The sequence below is a fragment of the Mustela nivalis genome (genome assembly GCF_964662115.1).
Source record: "Mustela nivalis genome assembly, chromosome: 4".
Taxonomy (NCBI): domain Eukaryota; kingdom Metazoa; phylum Chordata; class Mammalia; order Carnivora; family Mustelidae; genus Mustela; species Mustela nivalis.
The window spans coordinates 87,040,752-87,057,644 of record NC_139023.1 but is presented as its reverse complement, the minus strand read 5'-3'; the positions used below and the strand labels follow the sequence as shown (position 1 = coordinate 87,057,644).

The window sequence follows — 16,893 nt, the reverse complement described above, 5'->3', positions numbered from 1 at the left end:
ATTGTTTTCTAGTTCTTTTACCCTCAGGTTTCCCTAACACTAATAAACCTTTTGTTGTTGAGCTTTTTTTTTTTTCTTTTTTTTTAATGAGGTGTTTAACTTGCCTTTGAATTGCTAACATTTCAACAATTTAGAAATATGAAACATTGTAATCTGGCAATGTTGTCTAATCCAGTTTTTAAACTTGTTTTGTGATCTCTGAAGCTAGGACTCTGGTGAGTAAATAGGGAAGATTTTTAGGAAGTTGATAAGTCAGCTGTACTGAATTTCAACTAGAAAGTTGTCCTTACTTATTCTTCCTGTTTTAAAATCTGTTTTTCTTGTTTTCTATAAACTCACCTATGCTATATGGCCTTAAATAATCATTAACCATGTCACTCTCTTTGTGATTAAGGCTAGTTTTTGTTGTTGTTGTTATTTTTTTTGTATTGTTTTTACCTTTTTCCTGATTTATCATGATAATTTTGTTATAGTTAATTCTGTATTAACATGAGGGATAATTTTTAACAGAGGGATACTTTTCTTGTTTCTTTGATCATAAAATAAGAACTTTTATTCCTTTTTACTCATTTTCAGTTCATCTAACTCTCAATACATCTAAATATTCATACTTGTCCTGCTGAAGTGCATACACACACACACACACACATTCTTCACATGTCTGGTCACAGTTTGACATGTAATTTTTGTAATTCATCCTGAGTGTCTTATAGGAGTAGATCTGCTTCCTGACCAAACTCTACTCAGAGTGAATCCAAAGTAGGAAGGTTGTTTCCCCATGAAACAATGGGAAATACAGAGCTGATGGAAGTTAAGAGGTATTAATGTATAAATACATTTAGTGTTAGCTTTTGAGACAAGTGTAGATGAATTTGTCTAATGTAGATCATTAATACTTCTTATTGTTGAGATAAATATATTTAATTAGATTTAGTCATTATGTACCTCATATTTGGAGTATAGTAACTGAACCCAAGTCTCTGCTTATTCTTAGAGTGGTGAAATCAGGACACTAAAAATGTGATAACGTTGTCTTACATTTTATATAGAAATGTGGATGTGCTTTGTTGCTGTTTGTTGTATATTTTTCATTCTTACTGAAGGAACTGGAATGGGGTTTGATGAATTTTCACTTTTATTAAATTCATCTTTTTTCTCCTTTACATATTTCCCATTTCAGTTTAATAAATCTCTGATTCTAAAGCTAACTTTTGAACTCTTAGGCCTTTAGATGCTGCTCTGGAAAAACTTCAGTAATGGATCAAAGGAAGAATGAGAGTATTGTCCCTAGTATTACTCAATTAGAAGATTTTCTTACAGAACACAACTCTAATGTTGTTTGGCTCCTTGTTGGTAAGTAGAATATATTTTCTTATACTTTATTATTTATCATGTATGGATTAACAACTGCCAAATTTTAAGCTATAGTTAGCTGAAGTTGAAATGCTTACAATACCATTGGTTTATTTTCAAATATTTAAAAATTTAAAATAAGGTTTTAATCTATATTTCTGTGAATATTTGCTCTGGCAAATGCTCTGGAGGGCTGTTTTTCTTAGGCTGCCTCGTCTGACTTAGGGGAGGTGGGAGGAGAAGAAAGACATTGCACTTAGCTTATCTTTCCTGTCTCAAGTGCACTCCTTCACTGCCCCCCATCTCAACACACACACACACACACACATTTGTTTTATTTTAAAAGTAATAAATCCCCATTTATATGATAAATATATTTTATAGCAAAATAGAATATATATGCCTAATTAATGTCATCTTTTTACTTGCTCTTTATAAGCTTGACTTTGGGCTCTGCCAGTAAAAATTTCTTTTTGTCTAATATCCCAGCAGTTTTCTAGGCTCATAGAAAGAATACAAAACAGTGTATAAATCAGTGGCAAAAAAAGCAGGGGGAGATATGAGTGAATAAATGAATGTGAACAAATAATGGGGGAAATACAAAATACTAATCAAGAAAGGGAGAGGGGCACCTGGGTGGCTCAGTGATTAAGCATCTGTCTTTGGCTCAGGTCATGATCCTGTGATCAAGCTTTACATCCGGCTCCCCACTCAGTAGGAAGCCTGCTTCTCCCTGTCCCATTCCCCCTGCTTGTATTCCCTCTTTGCTGTGTCCTTGTCTGTCAAATAAATAAGTAAAAAAAAAACCCAAAAAACAAAAACAAAACCTTAGAAATAAATAAATAAATACATAAGAGGGGATAGAACATTGTAGGCTGTTATTGTCCAGGAAGTTTTTGTGGAAGAACAGTATTTGGTTTGAATTTCAGCATAATAATTAGAAAGGTAGAGGGGGAATTAGGTTAAGATGGGGTAAGAAGGGAAAGAGAGGATAATGGTATTTATTGAACATCTTCTGTGTGCCACATATCATTGGCATTTTGCATATGCTGTCTCACTTAATGCTCAGAGAAAACTTATAAAGGCAGCAGACTTAACTTGTGGAATTGGATTAAATAACTTATACAGGTAACATAGCTGTTTTTTTGAGTTCATGCTTATGCTTCTTTCATGACACAGGATATGTGGTAAGGAAATGGGTAGAGATGAAGTGTGTATAGAAGGAATTATTATTGTTGATGATTTGTACATAGGATTGGATTACCATTTAAACTTTGAGTTCTGTTTTCTCTATTTGACAAAAGTGAGCTATTATAAATTATCACTAATAAAAGCCAAAAAAAGTAGGATGAAATGCAAAACATTAATATGAAATAGAATTGCATAAAAGCAATGTTGAAAATTCTCTTTTGGTTTAATTAAGGGTGGAATTCTTATTCTTACCTATCAGTCTCTTCTCTTATCACCTAAAATTTATGACTTTTTTCTGTTGTATACAACTTCTTTCCTTAAGGACAAAGCAATAGCAACAACCAGAAAAACACTGAGTGAGTGTTTACTCTTGCTGTTCCAGTAAGTGGCCTTATGACATTGAAGGGTGTTGGAAAACATGATGCAGTGTAAAAGCCACAATTCTCTGGTTGTGTAATACTAGAAGCATACTTTCTAGGCAAATACCTCTTGCCTTTCTGGTTGGCCCACCATAACCTGCTTTTGACACTGTGATTTACAATAAAAATAAGCACAAAATGCTTGTAAATTTAAAACGTAATGACATATTAAAATCACTATGTTGTATATGTGAAGCTAATGTAACATTGTGTGTCAACTATCCTTCAGTAAAAAAAACCCGTAACACTTTTTACAAAGAAAAAAATAATGACATATCATTAAAATAACTTTTCTATAGAATTGTTCTAAAAATAATTTTTGTGGGCAAATCATAGCAGTTGCTACATCAGAGTTATTACTATTAGTCTAAGTTACCCTGAGAAAATGTATTTTGACTCAATGACTGCTTTATTTTATCCACATTAAATAACTTTTTGAAAAAGTTCAGAACTTAATGTGATATTGCTAAGTGATTGTACATGCTAAATTGCTTTGCATTACTTTGTCTTAATTTAGAAAATAGTTATACTTTTAAAATAAGTAAAGGGAAAGTTATTATCAAAAAATGCTTTCTTATGTTTTATTTTTTGTATATTCATGCACTAAGTTCTTTTGAGAATAGTCCAAATTCTATAGGTGATGATACACTTTTCACGAAAAATGAGTCAAATTTGAAACATCATTTACTGTAGCATATTCACTGGCATTCTTTAAAAGTAGGTTATTGTCTTATGAATTATAATAAAATAACATAAAATGGCCTGTTTAATATAGATATACCTTTAAGTAGGGTAAAATTCTCACTTCTTTCCATTTTTTTAAAAAAGCAGAAATTATTGATTTAGAAGAAAAGCACTACCTTTTCTCTGACTTAAGAAATAATTGATTTTCTTCCTTTTTATTTTGTTTTATTTTATTGTTTTAAAAGATTTTATTTATTTATTTAACAGACAGAGACCGCAAGTAGGGCAGAGAGGCAGGCAGAGAGAGAGAGAGAGAGAGAGAGAGGAGGGAAGCAGACCCCCTGTCAAGCAGAGAGCCCCGACGGGGGGCTCGGTTCCAGGACCCTGAGATCATGACCCGAGCTGAAGGCAGAGGCTTTAACGCCCTAAGCCACCCAGGCGCCCCAATTTTCTTTCTTTTTAAATGAGTATAACTTTTAGGAGGTAACATGGGAATGAGCTTTTAGTCTGGGTATTTTTTAGAATATTCAGAAATACAGGCTTTCTCTTTCCAGAACATCTTCATATATGCTTATTTATTTATTTATTTATAATATTTTATTTATTTATTTGACAGAGACACAGTGAGAGAGGGAACACAAGCAGGGGGTAGTGGGAGAGGGAAAAACAGGAAAAACAGGCTTCCCCCAACCAGGGAGCCTGCTTCGGGGCTGAATGTGGGGCTGGATGTGGGACTGGATGAGGGGCTCAATCCCAGGATCCTGGGATCATGATCTGAGCCAAAGGCAGATGTTTAATGACTGAGCCACCCAGGTCCCCTATCTATGTTTAATAATAAAGAGTACAAAAAAATGAAAAGGGAAACAAAACAGGAAGTATTTCTTTTTTTTTTTTTTTAAGAGAGAATGCTTGTATGTGAAAATCAGGGTAGGGGGGCTCGGGAGGAAGGGCAGAGCTGCAGGGGGAGAGAGAATCTTAAGCAGGCTACAGTGCCTAGCATGGATGCTGAAGTGGGGCTTCATCTCACAAGCCCTGAGATCACCACATGAGCCTAAATCAAGAGGCAGACGCTTAACCGACTGAGCCACCAAGTCGTCCCTGGCAGTTTTTCTTTAATTGATCTTATTGGAATATATGCTTTTCTGGCTAATGAGTAGAGAAAAATGAGGAAACTTGGATAACGTAGAATCAACATTTGGTATTAAAAATCCAAGTATTAAATTGTAAGAGGATATATTATCATGTAGAAGTAAACCCTGTCATTTCTAATTGTAATAAATGAACTTTTACTAACAAATTTTTGCTGAGATATTAAAGTGATTGTAAAGGAAATGTATAGTGAGATTCTTTTGCATTTTTTTCTCTCCCAACAGCTACCATTTTATCCTGTGGATGGATTATTTATCTCACATATTACAATTCTCGAAATGTTGGTCTTATTTTAACATTGGTTCTTAATAGATTATACAAACATGGCTATATCCATATTGGTAAGTTTGAGTAACAGTGAATGTTTTTCTTCTGCATAATCTTGAGATATATATTATAAATTTATATTTTATAAGTGATAGTAGCTTTATAAATTTATCTTTGTGTCATGAACATTAACCTACCTGGAATTTCTCTCACACAGCACTCTATGACTTTATCACTTGGTTAGGTTCTTTACCTCATTCTTATAAGTATTTCTATATTAACTTCTGGATTTTTTTTTTTTTCATATAAAAGATGCTTGTTAAAACAATTGAAAAATATAGGCACATGTAAAATATGGAAATAGAAATTTCTCAGGATTCTACTAATCAAAGAAAGTTTCCAGTGTTCAATGAGGTTTTTTGCTTTTCTTTTTTTTTTTTTTTGTTTTGTTTTTAGTAACCTATACTTAAAAAATCTATAAGTTGGAAACATTTTGTGCATTTCATTTTGTGCCCTGAGTTGTTCATTTAAGCTTCCAGCTACTCATAATGAGGAAGTTTGCAGATATGAGGGTCTATTTGGAACAAATATGCTTCAAAAAGCCTTCAACCAGACTGAAAAGGGGTGAGAGGTCACTGTCTAGAACCATTCTAACCTTCCTTGGAATACTTAGAGGACATAAGTAAAATTTCTCTCAAACAGAAGTCATCTTCCACTAATTTGAGGCAATGCCTGTTTCCTGGAGTCAAAGAAAATAATGGAAAAAAGTGGTGAATTAGTCACTGCTTTGGGGTTTATTTAAAGTTGTGCATAATTAAGGGAATTATTCATTGAAGCAGCTATTCACTGTCTTCATATGGTTATTTAGTAACTCAGTTCATAGTGATGGTACTTGTACTTTTTGATATACTTGACAAAAGAGCAATAGAAAAGGCTGTAAGGGTATCAGGAGGGAGTTAAGAGAGAACATTTAATTATTGAATAAATTGAATGCTAAGATTATTTTAAGCTTTAGTGCTCACCCTGGATCAAAACAATTCCATTAATCACTTTTTTTTTACCCCCACAACAGGGTCCTTCTCTTTCTCTGTTCTTTCTGGAAAAGTCATGGTTCGTGAAATTTATTACATTACAGAAGATATGTCTATTAGGTAAAACAAAAACAAAAAACCCTAAAAACAAAAACTTTTTTTTTTTAATTTTTTATTTTTTATAAACATATATTTTTATCCCCAGGGGTACAGGTCTGTGAATCACCAGGCTTACACACTTCACAGCACTCACCAAAGCACATACCCTCCCCAATGTCCATAATCCCACTCTTCTTAAACTTGAAATATTGTAAAATGTTTTTCTCATGATATTTTATTTAATATGATTTGCTTTTTCATTTAAAAACATAAATCAAAAATAATTTTTTTTTTGTAAATCATATCTGGTGAATTGATGTTTAAAAATATTTTTATCAGTAGATTAATTTAGTTAAGGATTAGACTGGCACAAAGTTTATCAATTAGCAATTTAAAGAAATGAATGATTTCATTTCATTCCTAGATGAACACTTGAGCCATTAAATTATCTGACCATTTTTCTTGTAGAATTCATGGTGGTCATTTGTTACATAAAACAAAGATCAGGGATGCTGATAACTCATCCATTAGCTCCTTTTAGGTAATAAGTTTTAAGAATTGTTTAGTATCTCTTAGCTCCTCTAATTTTCGTGTAAGGAGGAAACACAAATCTGAATATAGGAAATGACAGTATGTTTGATATGTTCTTTCTTCTGTAGGCCTTGAAAGAAAAGCTTACTCTATTTTTGTGATTATCTTAACATTTGTTACTTAGAACTTTAAAGTTTTAAATGAGTTGAGAGGTGCTAGAGTTTGGCAATACTCATACCTCACTTGAAACAGTGGAGGGACTTTCTTTGTGAGTCTAAAATTATTTTGAAAAGAAAAGTGAAAAGTAAAGGTTGAGAGGCTATAAGTTCATCTTTTTTGAGGCATGAGGTTATATATGATTATAGAGATGAAGGGTTATTATTAAAAGTTTTTGTTAGCATCCTAATGTCCCCCTTTTAAGATTTGGCTTTATGTTTATATAGTTTTTACACCATTTAAAAAGTATCATTTATAAAAGAAAAATCTTTTGTTAGCACTTTATTTTCCTATTATGTATGATCTGGTATTAAATTTTACCTAAATAATCTAATTTAGAGCTGTGTAAATTTTTTTTTCCTTTTTTAACTGGAGATTATGAAGCATTTATGTATACCAGTGATCTGTTGAAAATTTTCTGTATTTGCATATTCATTATCAGTTATCTGATTTTTATAGTAATTAAATGAGTAAATTGTTAACTGAAGTTTTCATTTTTGTAATTTATCTTGCATAGAATTCAAGATGGATTTATAATTTTTCGGTGGTGGAAAATGTATAATCCAAAGCAGAAGCAACATGGTGAGTTTTCATGTTTTTATGTATTTGAAGTCTTTAATTATATGATCATTGTTTTCCTTTATGGACATTAAAATATTTCACATTTTATAATAGATAAAAATATTTTTAAAAACTTTAACATTTATAAACTCCGATATTCTCATCAGTTGGCTGAAAATTCTTCAGCAGCTTTCCTCTTGCCTGCTTAAATTTATTTACTTAAGCATATTATTTATTCAGGGTTATCCTCAGTATGACCCTTACCCCCATCATCTTATCTCCTATTACATCTATGGACCGTAACCCATTCTGTGGTTAAAATGAATTTCTGGAAGTCTTTAATCATCAGTTAAGATGCTTTTCTTACTTTTCAGCTTCTATGCCTTTATTCATAGTCCAGCCTGACACTGCTACTAATTCTCACTTATCTGCCATGTGAAGGTTGAATAGAAAAGAGGAAATGAAGGTTCTAGATTCTAACAGTTCTGTTTTTATCATCAGAATTTTATCACTTTAGGATTTTCTCCCAAAGTCTTCATTTCACAGCTCTATATGTGTGCTCCTGGGCCCCTAACCCTCCTACTCGACATTAATCATACCAGTGACTTTGAGGAATGTAGATCTTGACTTTATTGCCTGGAATAGTGGTTCTCAAACTTTTCGGTCTCAGGAACTGTACATTCTTCTAAATTACTGATGACCCCAAAGAGCTTTTATTTATGTAATTTATACTGAGATGTACTGCATTCAAAATTAAGCCTGGGTGCACCTGGGCAGCTCGGTCTGACTCTTGATTTCAGCTGAGGTCATGGTCTCAGGGTTGTGAGACTGAGCCTATGTTGGATTTTGTGCTAGGTGTGGAGCTTGCTTGGGATTCTCTCTCTCCCTTGCTCTTTGCCCCTCTCCTGCTCACATTTACACATCCACACTCTCTCTTTAAAATAAATGAATAAAATCTTTTAAAAAATTAAGCCTGATAACTACAGAAATATTTTTGATTTCATTAAAAATATCTATAATAAACCCATATATATTAAAATAAACGATGTTGGGATCCTTGCAAAGATCCCCAGACCATACTTTGATAACTACCGCTCTAGAAGGTTTTCGCTGTGTCCTTGGAGAGTAGTGTCAGAAGATGATGAGACCCTTCTACCTTTTCTTAGCTACTAGGACTGTCTGTATTTCTGGCACCCCACATTAGAATTCTGAAATGGTGGTTAGTGTCTGTAAAGCCTTGGAACTTTCCAGTTAATTTTTTTTTTTTTTTTTTGATGGGTTCACTCAGGAATCTTGCTGTCATTTATAACTTGCTTCTATGGGAAAATAAATTTAAAGTTCCAGAAAAGTTTTTAAACTTACCACAAGACTGAGGTAGCCTAAATTACTTTTGAATTCACTGTTCATTATTATTTAGTTTTTTTTAACTGTCATTTCTTTGCTCCCACATAGCTTTTCCCCCTTTAACATAATACATCATGTACTTCTCCTTGAAAAGACTGGCATAACTTGATGACAGTTTGGCATCTATAGAATTAATGAAATCAGAAGGACTAGAAAGAATGGGCAGATTTCATGTCTAGAAAAAGTTTTCTAGGGCGCCTGGGTGGCTCAGTGGGTTAAGCCGCTGCCTTCAGCTCAGGTCATGATCTCAGGGTCCTGGGATCGAGGCCCGCATCGGGCTCTCTGCTCAGCAGGGAGCCTGCTTCCCTCTCTCTCTCTCTGCCTGCCTCTCTCTCTACTTTGTGATCTCTCTCTGTCAAATAAATAAATAAAATCTTAAAAAAAAAAAAAAGAAAAAGTTTTCTAAAAATTGGATTAGAGTTGATTAGAGTTGTTTATTAGATAATTTGAGTAGGAGTTAATTGATTTCATATGATAAAAGTATTCTGTTCTTAGTTTGGAATAGACTTTTCTTGGTCTGTCTTCAGTGATTCAGAATGTATCTTAATAAGTCTCTAGTCTATGGTTTTAGAAAATCTGTTGTTCACACTTCCTTTTTACCTCTTTTTTAAAGCAATTGCTATAAGGATTTTTTATAGGAAAAAAATGTTCTTTAGATAGTCAATATTGTTAGTGCACTGGAAATCTTTAAAGTTTTGACTTTTATCAAATATGAATATATTCAAAATTTTGAGTCCCTTTCCTACAGTATTATCCATTTTAAATTGTGTGGAAACAATATTCCTGATTATTTTTGATATTTTATTTGAGTATAAACCTTAAAGGTGGAATTTAAGTAAAGGTTTTCTACTTGTACTTCAGAAATGGTTAGCACTCATTCCTAAGAGCCAAGTTCTTTTGAGTTCAGGCCCAGCTTTTGACATATTCACTTAACTTTGAGCAGGTCCAGTATTTCTACCTCTGATTTGGTTTGTAAAGTCTATCTAGTTTGTCCCTTAGAGATTTACTTTAGGACCGTATGTTTTTGTTGCATGTCATGCTTCTATTAATCTTGCAATGGTGTGCTCTTTTGACTTAATCTCAGTTTAGTCTTTTTTCCTCACGTTTAGTTATCATAAGCTTTCTTGTTAATGAGTTGTAGCAGAGCTGAAACAAAAGTTCTCCTTGTTTATATTTTTAAAAATGCCTTTTTGTATATTTATATTAGAAATTCTATTCTAAATTTTGTTCAGTGTTTTAAGATGTTCTTGTGAACCAGTAAAACTATAGGGATATGAGTTGAGGAGGCCCATTTGACCTAACCTCCCCCACTCCATGCTCTTTATCCCAGGATTCCAAGGACTTACACAATTAGGAAACAACTGAATTTCTCAAAATTTCATATCAGTTTGGAAACAAGTAATGTTCTCAAAAATCCTCGATTTTCAGGTGAAAAAACAGAAATTCCTATTATTAATAAATGTTAAAGCCAGAGTGAAAACCTAGGTCTGCTAACTTCCAATGCTTTTTGTATTATAAAACAGGCTTGTCAAATATGGCCAAGTAGGTTCTTGGAAATTCTTATATATAAACACTGATGGCAGCTTATAGGAGGAATGAATATGATCATTTATAGAATCCAGAGTTTTAAGCCTAAGCCTAATGGGATTGCTCACTTTGGAATTTTCTTAGACATGTGGAATACCATCTTAAATTGTTTGTAGATTTTTTTTGAAGAAAATAATTACTTCATTTTATCATGAAATATTTTATCTCCTTAAATCGGATTGCTTTTCAGCAAAATACATAAATGAGGTCAGGAGTAACTGATCCAAGGGTGCCTGGATGGCTCAGATAAGTCTGAGCCCCACATTGGGCTCCCTGCCCAGCGAGGAGTCTGCTTCTCCCTCTGCCTCTCTGTCTCTCATGAATAAATCTTAAAAACAAAAAGATAACTGACCCAAATCCTTCATGAAAAAGGTAGCTTTTAATAAAAATCTTTAGATTATTTAACAGATACCTTATACTCACTTTACTGATCACTGATGATGGTAGGATTTTGTCAGGCAGAGGTGGAGTGTAATATTAACATATTTCCAGGTCTCAGCTTTTTTGTAATTGCCCATGATGTGAAATAGAAATATAATTTTTGGATATTTTATGTCTTAATATATAAGAATATCTAAATGATTTTGTCTTGCTTTTTTTGTACCAGAGCTTGCAATAGAAAAGATTATACACCTCATTTTATAATGATATTAAAAGTTGGTAGACTTTATTAGTTATCACATTTGAAATTCTAATTCCAATTATTTACACATAGTTTTCTATGTATTTTAACATTTAAATCTGTGTGTTCATCAAGAAGAGCACAGCTTTGGCAAGGGTCAAAGAAATTTGTCTTCCTTGTGCTTTTAAAAGAAATTCTCTGTTACAGAGGATGACATTCTTAAGATGCTCACAGTTACAACTTTCCAAAGTAAAGACACGATGCCAAATAGCAATGCAGGAATAAGTGGTTTGGCCTAAATACATCATTAGTCTAGCATGATTCAGAGATGGAATTTAGAATATAGGACATGGAAGAAAGAATAGGCTGCAAACTAAGCTTTTGTTAAAAAGTTGGACAATGTTACGGAATATATGTTAAAATAGTGATTTACATTTACTAATGAGACCTTACAGTCTAGATATTATTTCTTATTGATTAAGGTCAGATCCTGATTGTGTACTTTCACAGTAAACTAAGCAAGAAGTGGAGATGGTTGACATTTCTTGTGAGAAAATTTGGAAGCCTAATTGGAACATGTGCCTGAATAGATAATGGCCGCTAGCCATCCAAAGAGATAGGCTAAGATCTGTCTGGGTAAGGCTAAGATTTTCACGAGAAAGCTTTAGAACTATTTTATTAGGAGAAAGAGGAGTGTTCAAGTGCTCAAATTCTGTGCCATTGAGCTTGGCTGGGATAATTTAATACAAGAGTAGATTTAGAGTTGTCAGTTGTTCAGTTTAATCCTTAAAAAAAAAGGAAAACATCTAATTTGTTTAACATAAAATTTGTTGTAAAATATTCCTTAGGTCATGAAATTAGTGATCTGCTGTAGATGATTGTTGGCCAAAGACCAATTAATGAGGATATCTATCAGAAACCCTTATTTTGGTTAGGATAGTTGATTTTAAGCCATCCTTTTAGAAAATAAATAGCAGGACCAGTTACCTTTTAATATGTGATGATTCAGTGTTTAAATGAATACCAATCTAAGTAACTCGGCATGTATCTTTCTTATCTAGTGAAGTTCTTAAATTGCTAGGAAGTGAAAAGATGATGGTATAGTATATCCCTTTCTGTTACTTTGTCATTTAGAAGTTTTAGCCTAATGTAATCTAGTAATTTAAATGTGTAGCATCTAAATCTTGTTTGTTAAATACAGGAAATAAGAATCCCTTAATAATTTAAAAGGTCAGTATATTAAAATAAATTAAAATAATTTATTTTGTCTTTGTACTAAGTATTGATTCCAAGTATTTTAAGGCCTTGGCAGCACTTTGCACTTCAGCTTTTTTTTACTACAAATAGCATGTGTCCCAATTACATAATTAAATAAGTGCCTTTTTCCTAATTTCCCTTTGGAAAACAAGTCTCAATTAGCTGTTTGCTCAGGAGACTTAAGCAGCTCTACACATTCATTTACCTTCTTTTCCTCCATAAATTAACTACTTATTAAGTGAAGAGCCTTTTATATTTATAATTTATATCTATCTAATTGTGTATTTATTAATAAATATTTTGGGGGAATCCATTATGTAAATATTAGACGACATGGATATGAGAAAAAGATTTCTGCCTCAAGGACAGAGCAGTGTCAATGTAGAGATGAGATTTAAAAGAGTCAACTGAGGTATCTGGGTGGCTCAGTGGGTTAAGTGTCCAACCTCTTGATTTCAGCTCAGGTCTCCGTCTCAGTGTCGTGAGTTCAAGTCCTATGTTGGGCTCCCTGCTGGGCCTGGAGACCACTTCAAAAAAAAAAAAAGTCAACTGATTATACCTCTCTTAAATTATGTATAAGTTAAATTTTTTGCTTTGACTTTCAGTGTCATCAGAATGAATGAACCTTAAAACACTGCTTTTAAAATTCCCAGGAGAAATAAATGAGAGATCTAGTTTTACTAGAATTTAACAGTTTTAAATATTGCATTTAAGCTTCCAATATTGATCAATTTTCCATGAAATTACAAAGAAATAACTGGATTCTTTTTTTTTTTAATATTTTATTTATTTATTTGACAGAGACAGTGAGAGAAGGAATACAACAAACAGGGGGAGTGAGAGAGGGAAAAGCAGACTTCCCGCTGAGCAGGGGAGCCTGATGCAGGGCTCGATGTCAGATCCTGGTATCATGACCTGAGCCGAAGGCAGATGCTTAACTCCCAGGCACCCCTTATTAACTGGATTCTTGATAACATTTCTGTTTTCGAGGATTCATTACCTTTTTTTTGAAACATCATTGCATTTACTAATATAATTGATAAGTAATTTTATTTTGTGGTTAAGACCCAGTATTTAGAACCTTGGATTCTTGTCTGCTACTTTCTAATTGTGTAGTCTTAGTCTTCAACTACCAGGGTTGCTGTGATGATTACATGAGATCAGGTGAATAGAGTGCCTAGTATAGTCCCTGGAACACAGAATATGTTCAGTAGAGATGAGCTGCTTTTATTATTATGAACATTGTATCATATTATGAAATGAAAGATTGTTTTAAAAAATAATTGTTTATTCTCATAAATTGAAAGTAAATGTATAATTTTAATGACTAATAAGAGTTTGACCTGCAAAAACAAGGAAACTAGTATTTATTTTGTATGACAGTCATACAGGTAGGTAGAGATATTCTAATTTTTTTTATTTATTTAAACTTTTTTTTTTAAGATTTTATTTTCTTATATTTTCTTTATTTTCTTATTCACTCACTCAGAGAGAGAGTGAGCACACAAGCAGTTGAAGCAGCAGGCAGAAGAAGAAGCAAGCTCCTCAGTGAGAAGAGAACCAGAACTAGGGCTTAACAGAAAGAGCCACCGAGGCATCCCATATTCTCATTTTATAGATGGGGAAAATGAGGCTTACAGTGGTTGAAGTACTTGCCTTAGGTCAGATTAGTAAAGACCTATAGTCTTTCTACTACTTATTTACTACTTTTCTCCAGTTTCTGGAGAATCCAGTGCAGGAATCCCCAATTTTTATTTATTTTTTTTAATTAAAGAAGCTGTGTGTACGTGTATGTGTGTGTGTACATGCACATTCCTTGGAAGAGGAGATACAGGTCTTTGGAAAAGGTGCTTTGTCTTTCAGGAATGTGCTCATCTGTCAGTGGAGGTATTTGTTTATGAGGATACCTTTCCAGATCAACAGGCACATTGTGTGTGGTGTACCCTCTGTATGGACTTACTGTGTGAGTGTGAGATTGTCAGTGTGCCAGTACTTTGCATCTTTGTATGTTAGGCTGGGGTAGGGGACTAGAAAGGGTACTGCTGTATAGAATATTCCTGGGGATCACAGAAAGCTAAGATTATTGACAGAAAAGATCCTGGAGAAAGGCCCTGAAGAGAATATAGCCAGGTAAGCCAGGTGTGGAGTTCTGATTTATTGTTTAATCACATAGCTTGCTGGCTGGAATCGTAGTATAATGGAGGTGAAACAAATAGAACCAGCAGAACAAATAAAAAGTCCTTTGTGAATTCAGCTAAATCTTTCTCTTCTAAAATACAAAATCAATAGGTGCATTTAAAATGTTTGTGGATTTGCTATTATTTTTCTAAAGTGATTTTTGGAAGGAAAAGAGTGATCTAGACATTTTGTTCAATCTTGTTTGTTTTGTTTTTGTTTTTCATTTTTTAATTTAAATTAAGTTAATTAACATATGAAGTGTTGCTCATTTCAGTGATTCATTAGTCTTATGTAACACCCAGTGCTCATTACCTCATGTGCCTTCCTTAATGTCCATGTCTAATCTTTTTTAAAAAAACCCACTTATTTCTATTTGATGATTTAACGTATTTATTGAGCACCTCCTATATACCAGGCATTGTTTTAAGAATTTAATAGTAAACACAACAGGAAAAATGTTTCTCTAATGAAGTTTGCATTCTAGTGGGGGGAAGCAACAATAAGTAAATATTAATGCAAGACAAGTTGGGGAAGATAGGATAGGTATTGTTGAGGGAATCTTGCAGTATTTTAATATCAAGTATTTAGTGTTTGTCAGTGTTATCAAAATATTTTCAGAGATTAATACCTTTATCTTTGTGCCTTGGTCTCCTTATTAAGTTAATGTAGCCATATTCAAATCATATCAGTGATACGAAAGAAGAGAATCAGTTGTGCATGTCCAGTAAGTTAGTTATGAAATTGAGAAGAATCCTATTTCCATTTTTATACAGTCACTTTTTGTTTGTTCATCACTGTCGATCCAATTAGGGGCTAATCCAGACTCTTAATATTTCCCATTGCTGCTTCTGCTGCTCATCCACTGGCTTTTATAACATGGTTGCTAATGATTGGGGCATTTGTATTTAGGGACCATGGTAAACTATTCTATAGGTAAGTTTGAAAACAAATGACCTAAATGAGTTTGTAGGTAAATTTTGATTGAGTTGTTTATGACCTTGAAGAATTGCTTAATAATTAATTGCTACTTGTGTAGATCAATTGGGAAATAGAAAAATATCCAACTTTGCAGTTATTATGCTTCTACATGTAGGGTTTTCAAAAATTCCAAGATCCGTTTGTGGATATTTTTGTTCTACTTAAGAGTATGATTTGTGGTAAGATGCTGTTATTCTTTCATATAAATGAGTACTTCTATGTGCCAAGAAGTGTAGGTACCATGGATACAGCACTGGATAAAACAAGTCCCTTCTCTTACAGAGCTTGCTTCATTCAAGTTGGGAGGGATTCAGGTAATTAGTAAGTAAATATATCTAGTGTTGAGGAGTGAGTGAGGAAAGTATGGCATTGAAGAAAATAAAAGCAGATTCAGTAGAATAGGGGGTGCTGGTTTGTGGGGAGGGCGCTCTTTTACAAGGGAAGTCAAGGAAGGTTTTATTGTTTGGGGAGAGTTAAACAGAAACATGAAACAAGTAAGAAAATGAGTTGTAAATGTCTGGGGGAAGAACATTTCCTGGTTTTTCTGTTCCTGTCATTTCCGAAGTGGAGACCAGTTTTTAGAGAGAATAGGAGAGAAGAGTATGGATCCTGTAGGATTTTTTAGGTAGCTTAAAGGACCTTGATATTAATGAGTAGGAGGGGAAGCCATGAAAAAATTAGGGAACAGAAGAGTAATCTGATTTCAGTTAGGTTTTTTAAAGATCTATAAAGATGTGTAAGGCACCCACATAAGGGAATAAGGGCAGAAACATGGAAACTAGTTAGGAGGCTCTTGTATTATAAAACAGGTATAAGTTGATAAGGACTTGATCCAGAGTGGTGAGAAGTGGTTAGATTTTGGATATAGGAAAAGGAAAGGAAATCTGACAGAATTTCTTGATACTATCTGAGACAGGAAAGAGAACAGTTTTTCTTGCTTGAGTAATTGAAAAGATTGATTTACTATTGATAAGATGGGGAATTCCATGGATTAAGTTTTGTCATGTGAGAAAAGCACATGTTTGGTTGGAAATGTCAAGTGTGAGGTACCTGTTAATGTATCACATTGGAAATATTTGAGTAATTTTCTGCATAGTTGATTCTGGCATTTTGGGAAGAGGTTGTGGATGATGACCGAAGAAAGGTAAACCTAATGGGTGATAGAGTTTGATGACTGACTTAAAAATGGATGATGAGGGGCGCCTGGGTGGCTCAGTGGGTTAAAGCCTCTTCATTCTGCTCAGGTCATGATCCCAGGGTCCTGGGATCGAGCCCCGCATCAAGCTGTCTGCCCCGCGGAGAGCCTGCTTCCTCCTCTCTCTCTGCCTGCCTCTCTGCCTACTTGTGATTTCTGTCTGTCAAATAA

General features: G+C 33.6%; 1 protein-coding gene across 16 annotated transcripts in view; it reads left to right on the top strand.

The window, feature by feature from the left end:
• The window catches only part of BLTP1 (bridge-like lipid transfer protein family member 1), a 217,015-nt gene that overhangs the window by 14,297 nt on the left and 185,825 nt on the right, over positions 1 to 16,893 (top strand). For all 16 annotated transcript variants that reach the window (XM_082726767.1, XM_082726764.1, XM_082726765.1 and 13 more), the window contains exons 4-7: positions 1,224 to 1,353; positions 5,021 to 5,137; positions 6,136 to 6,214; positions 7,458 to 7,522. In XM_082726767.1, the coding sequence (XP_082582893.1) occupies positions 1,257 to 1,353; positions 5,021 to 5,137; positions 6,136 to 6,214; positions 7,458 to 7,522 (358 nt within the window). In that variant the 5' untranslated portion in view covers positions 1,224 to 1,256. The remainder of the gene's footprint in view (positions 1 to 1,223; positions 1,354 to 5,020; positions 5,138 to 6,135; positions 6,215 to 7,457; positions 7,523 to 16,893) is intronic.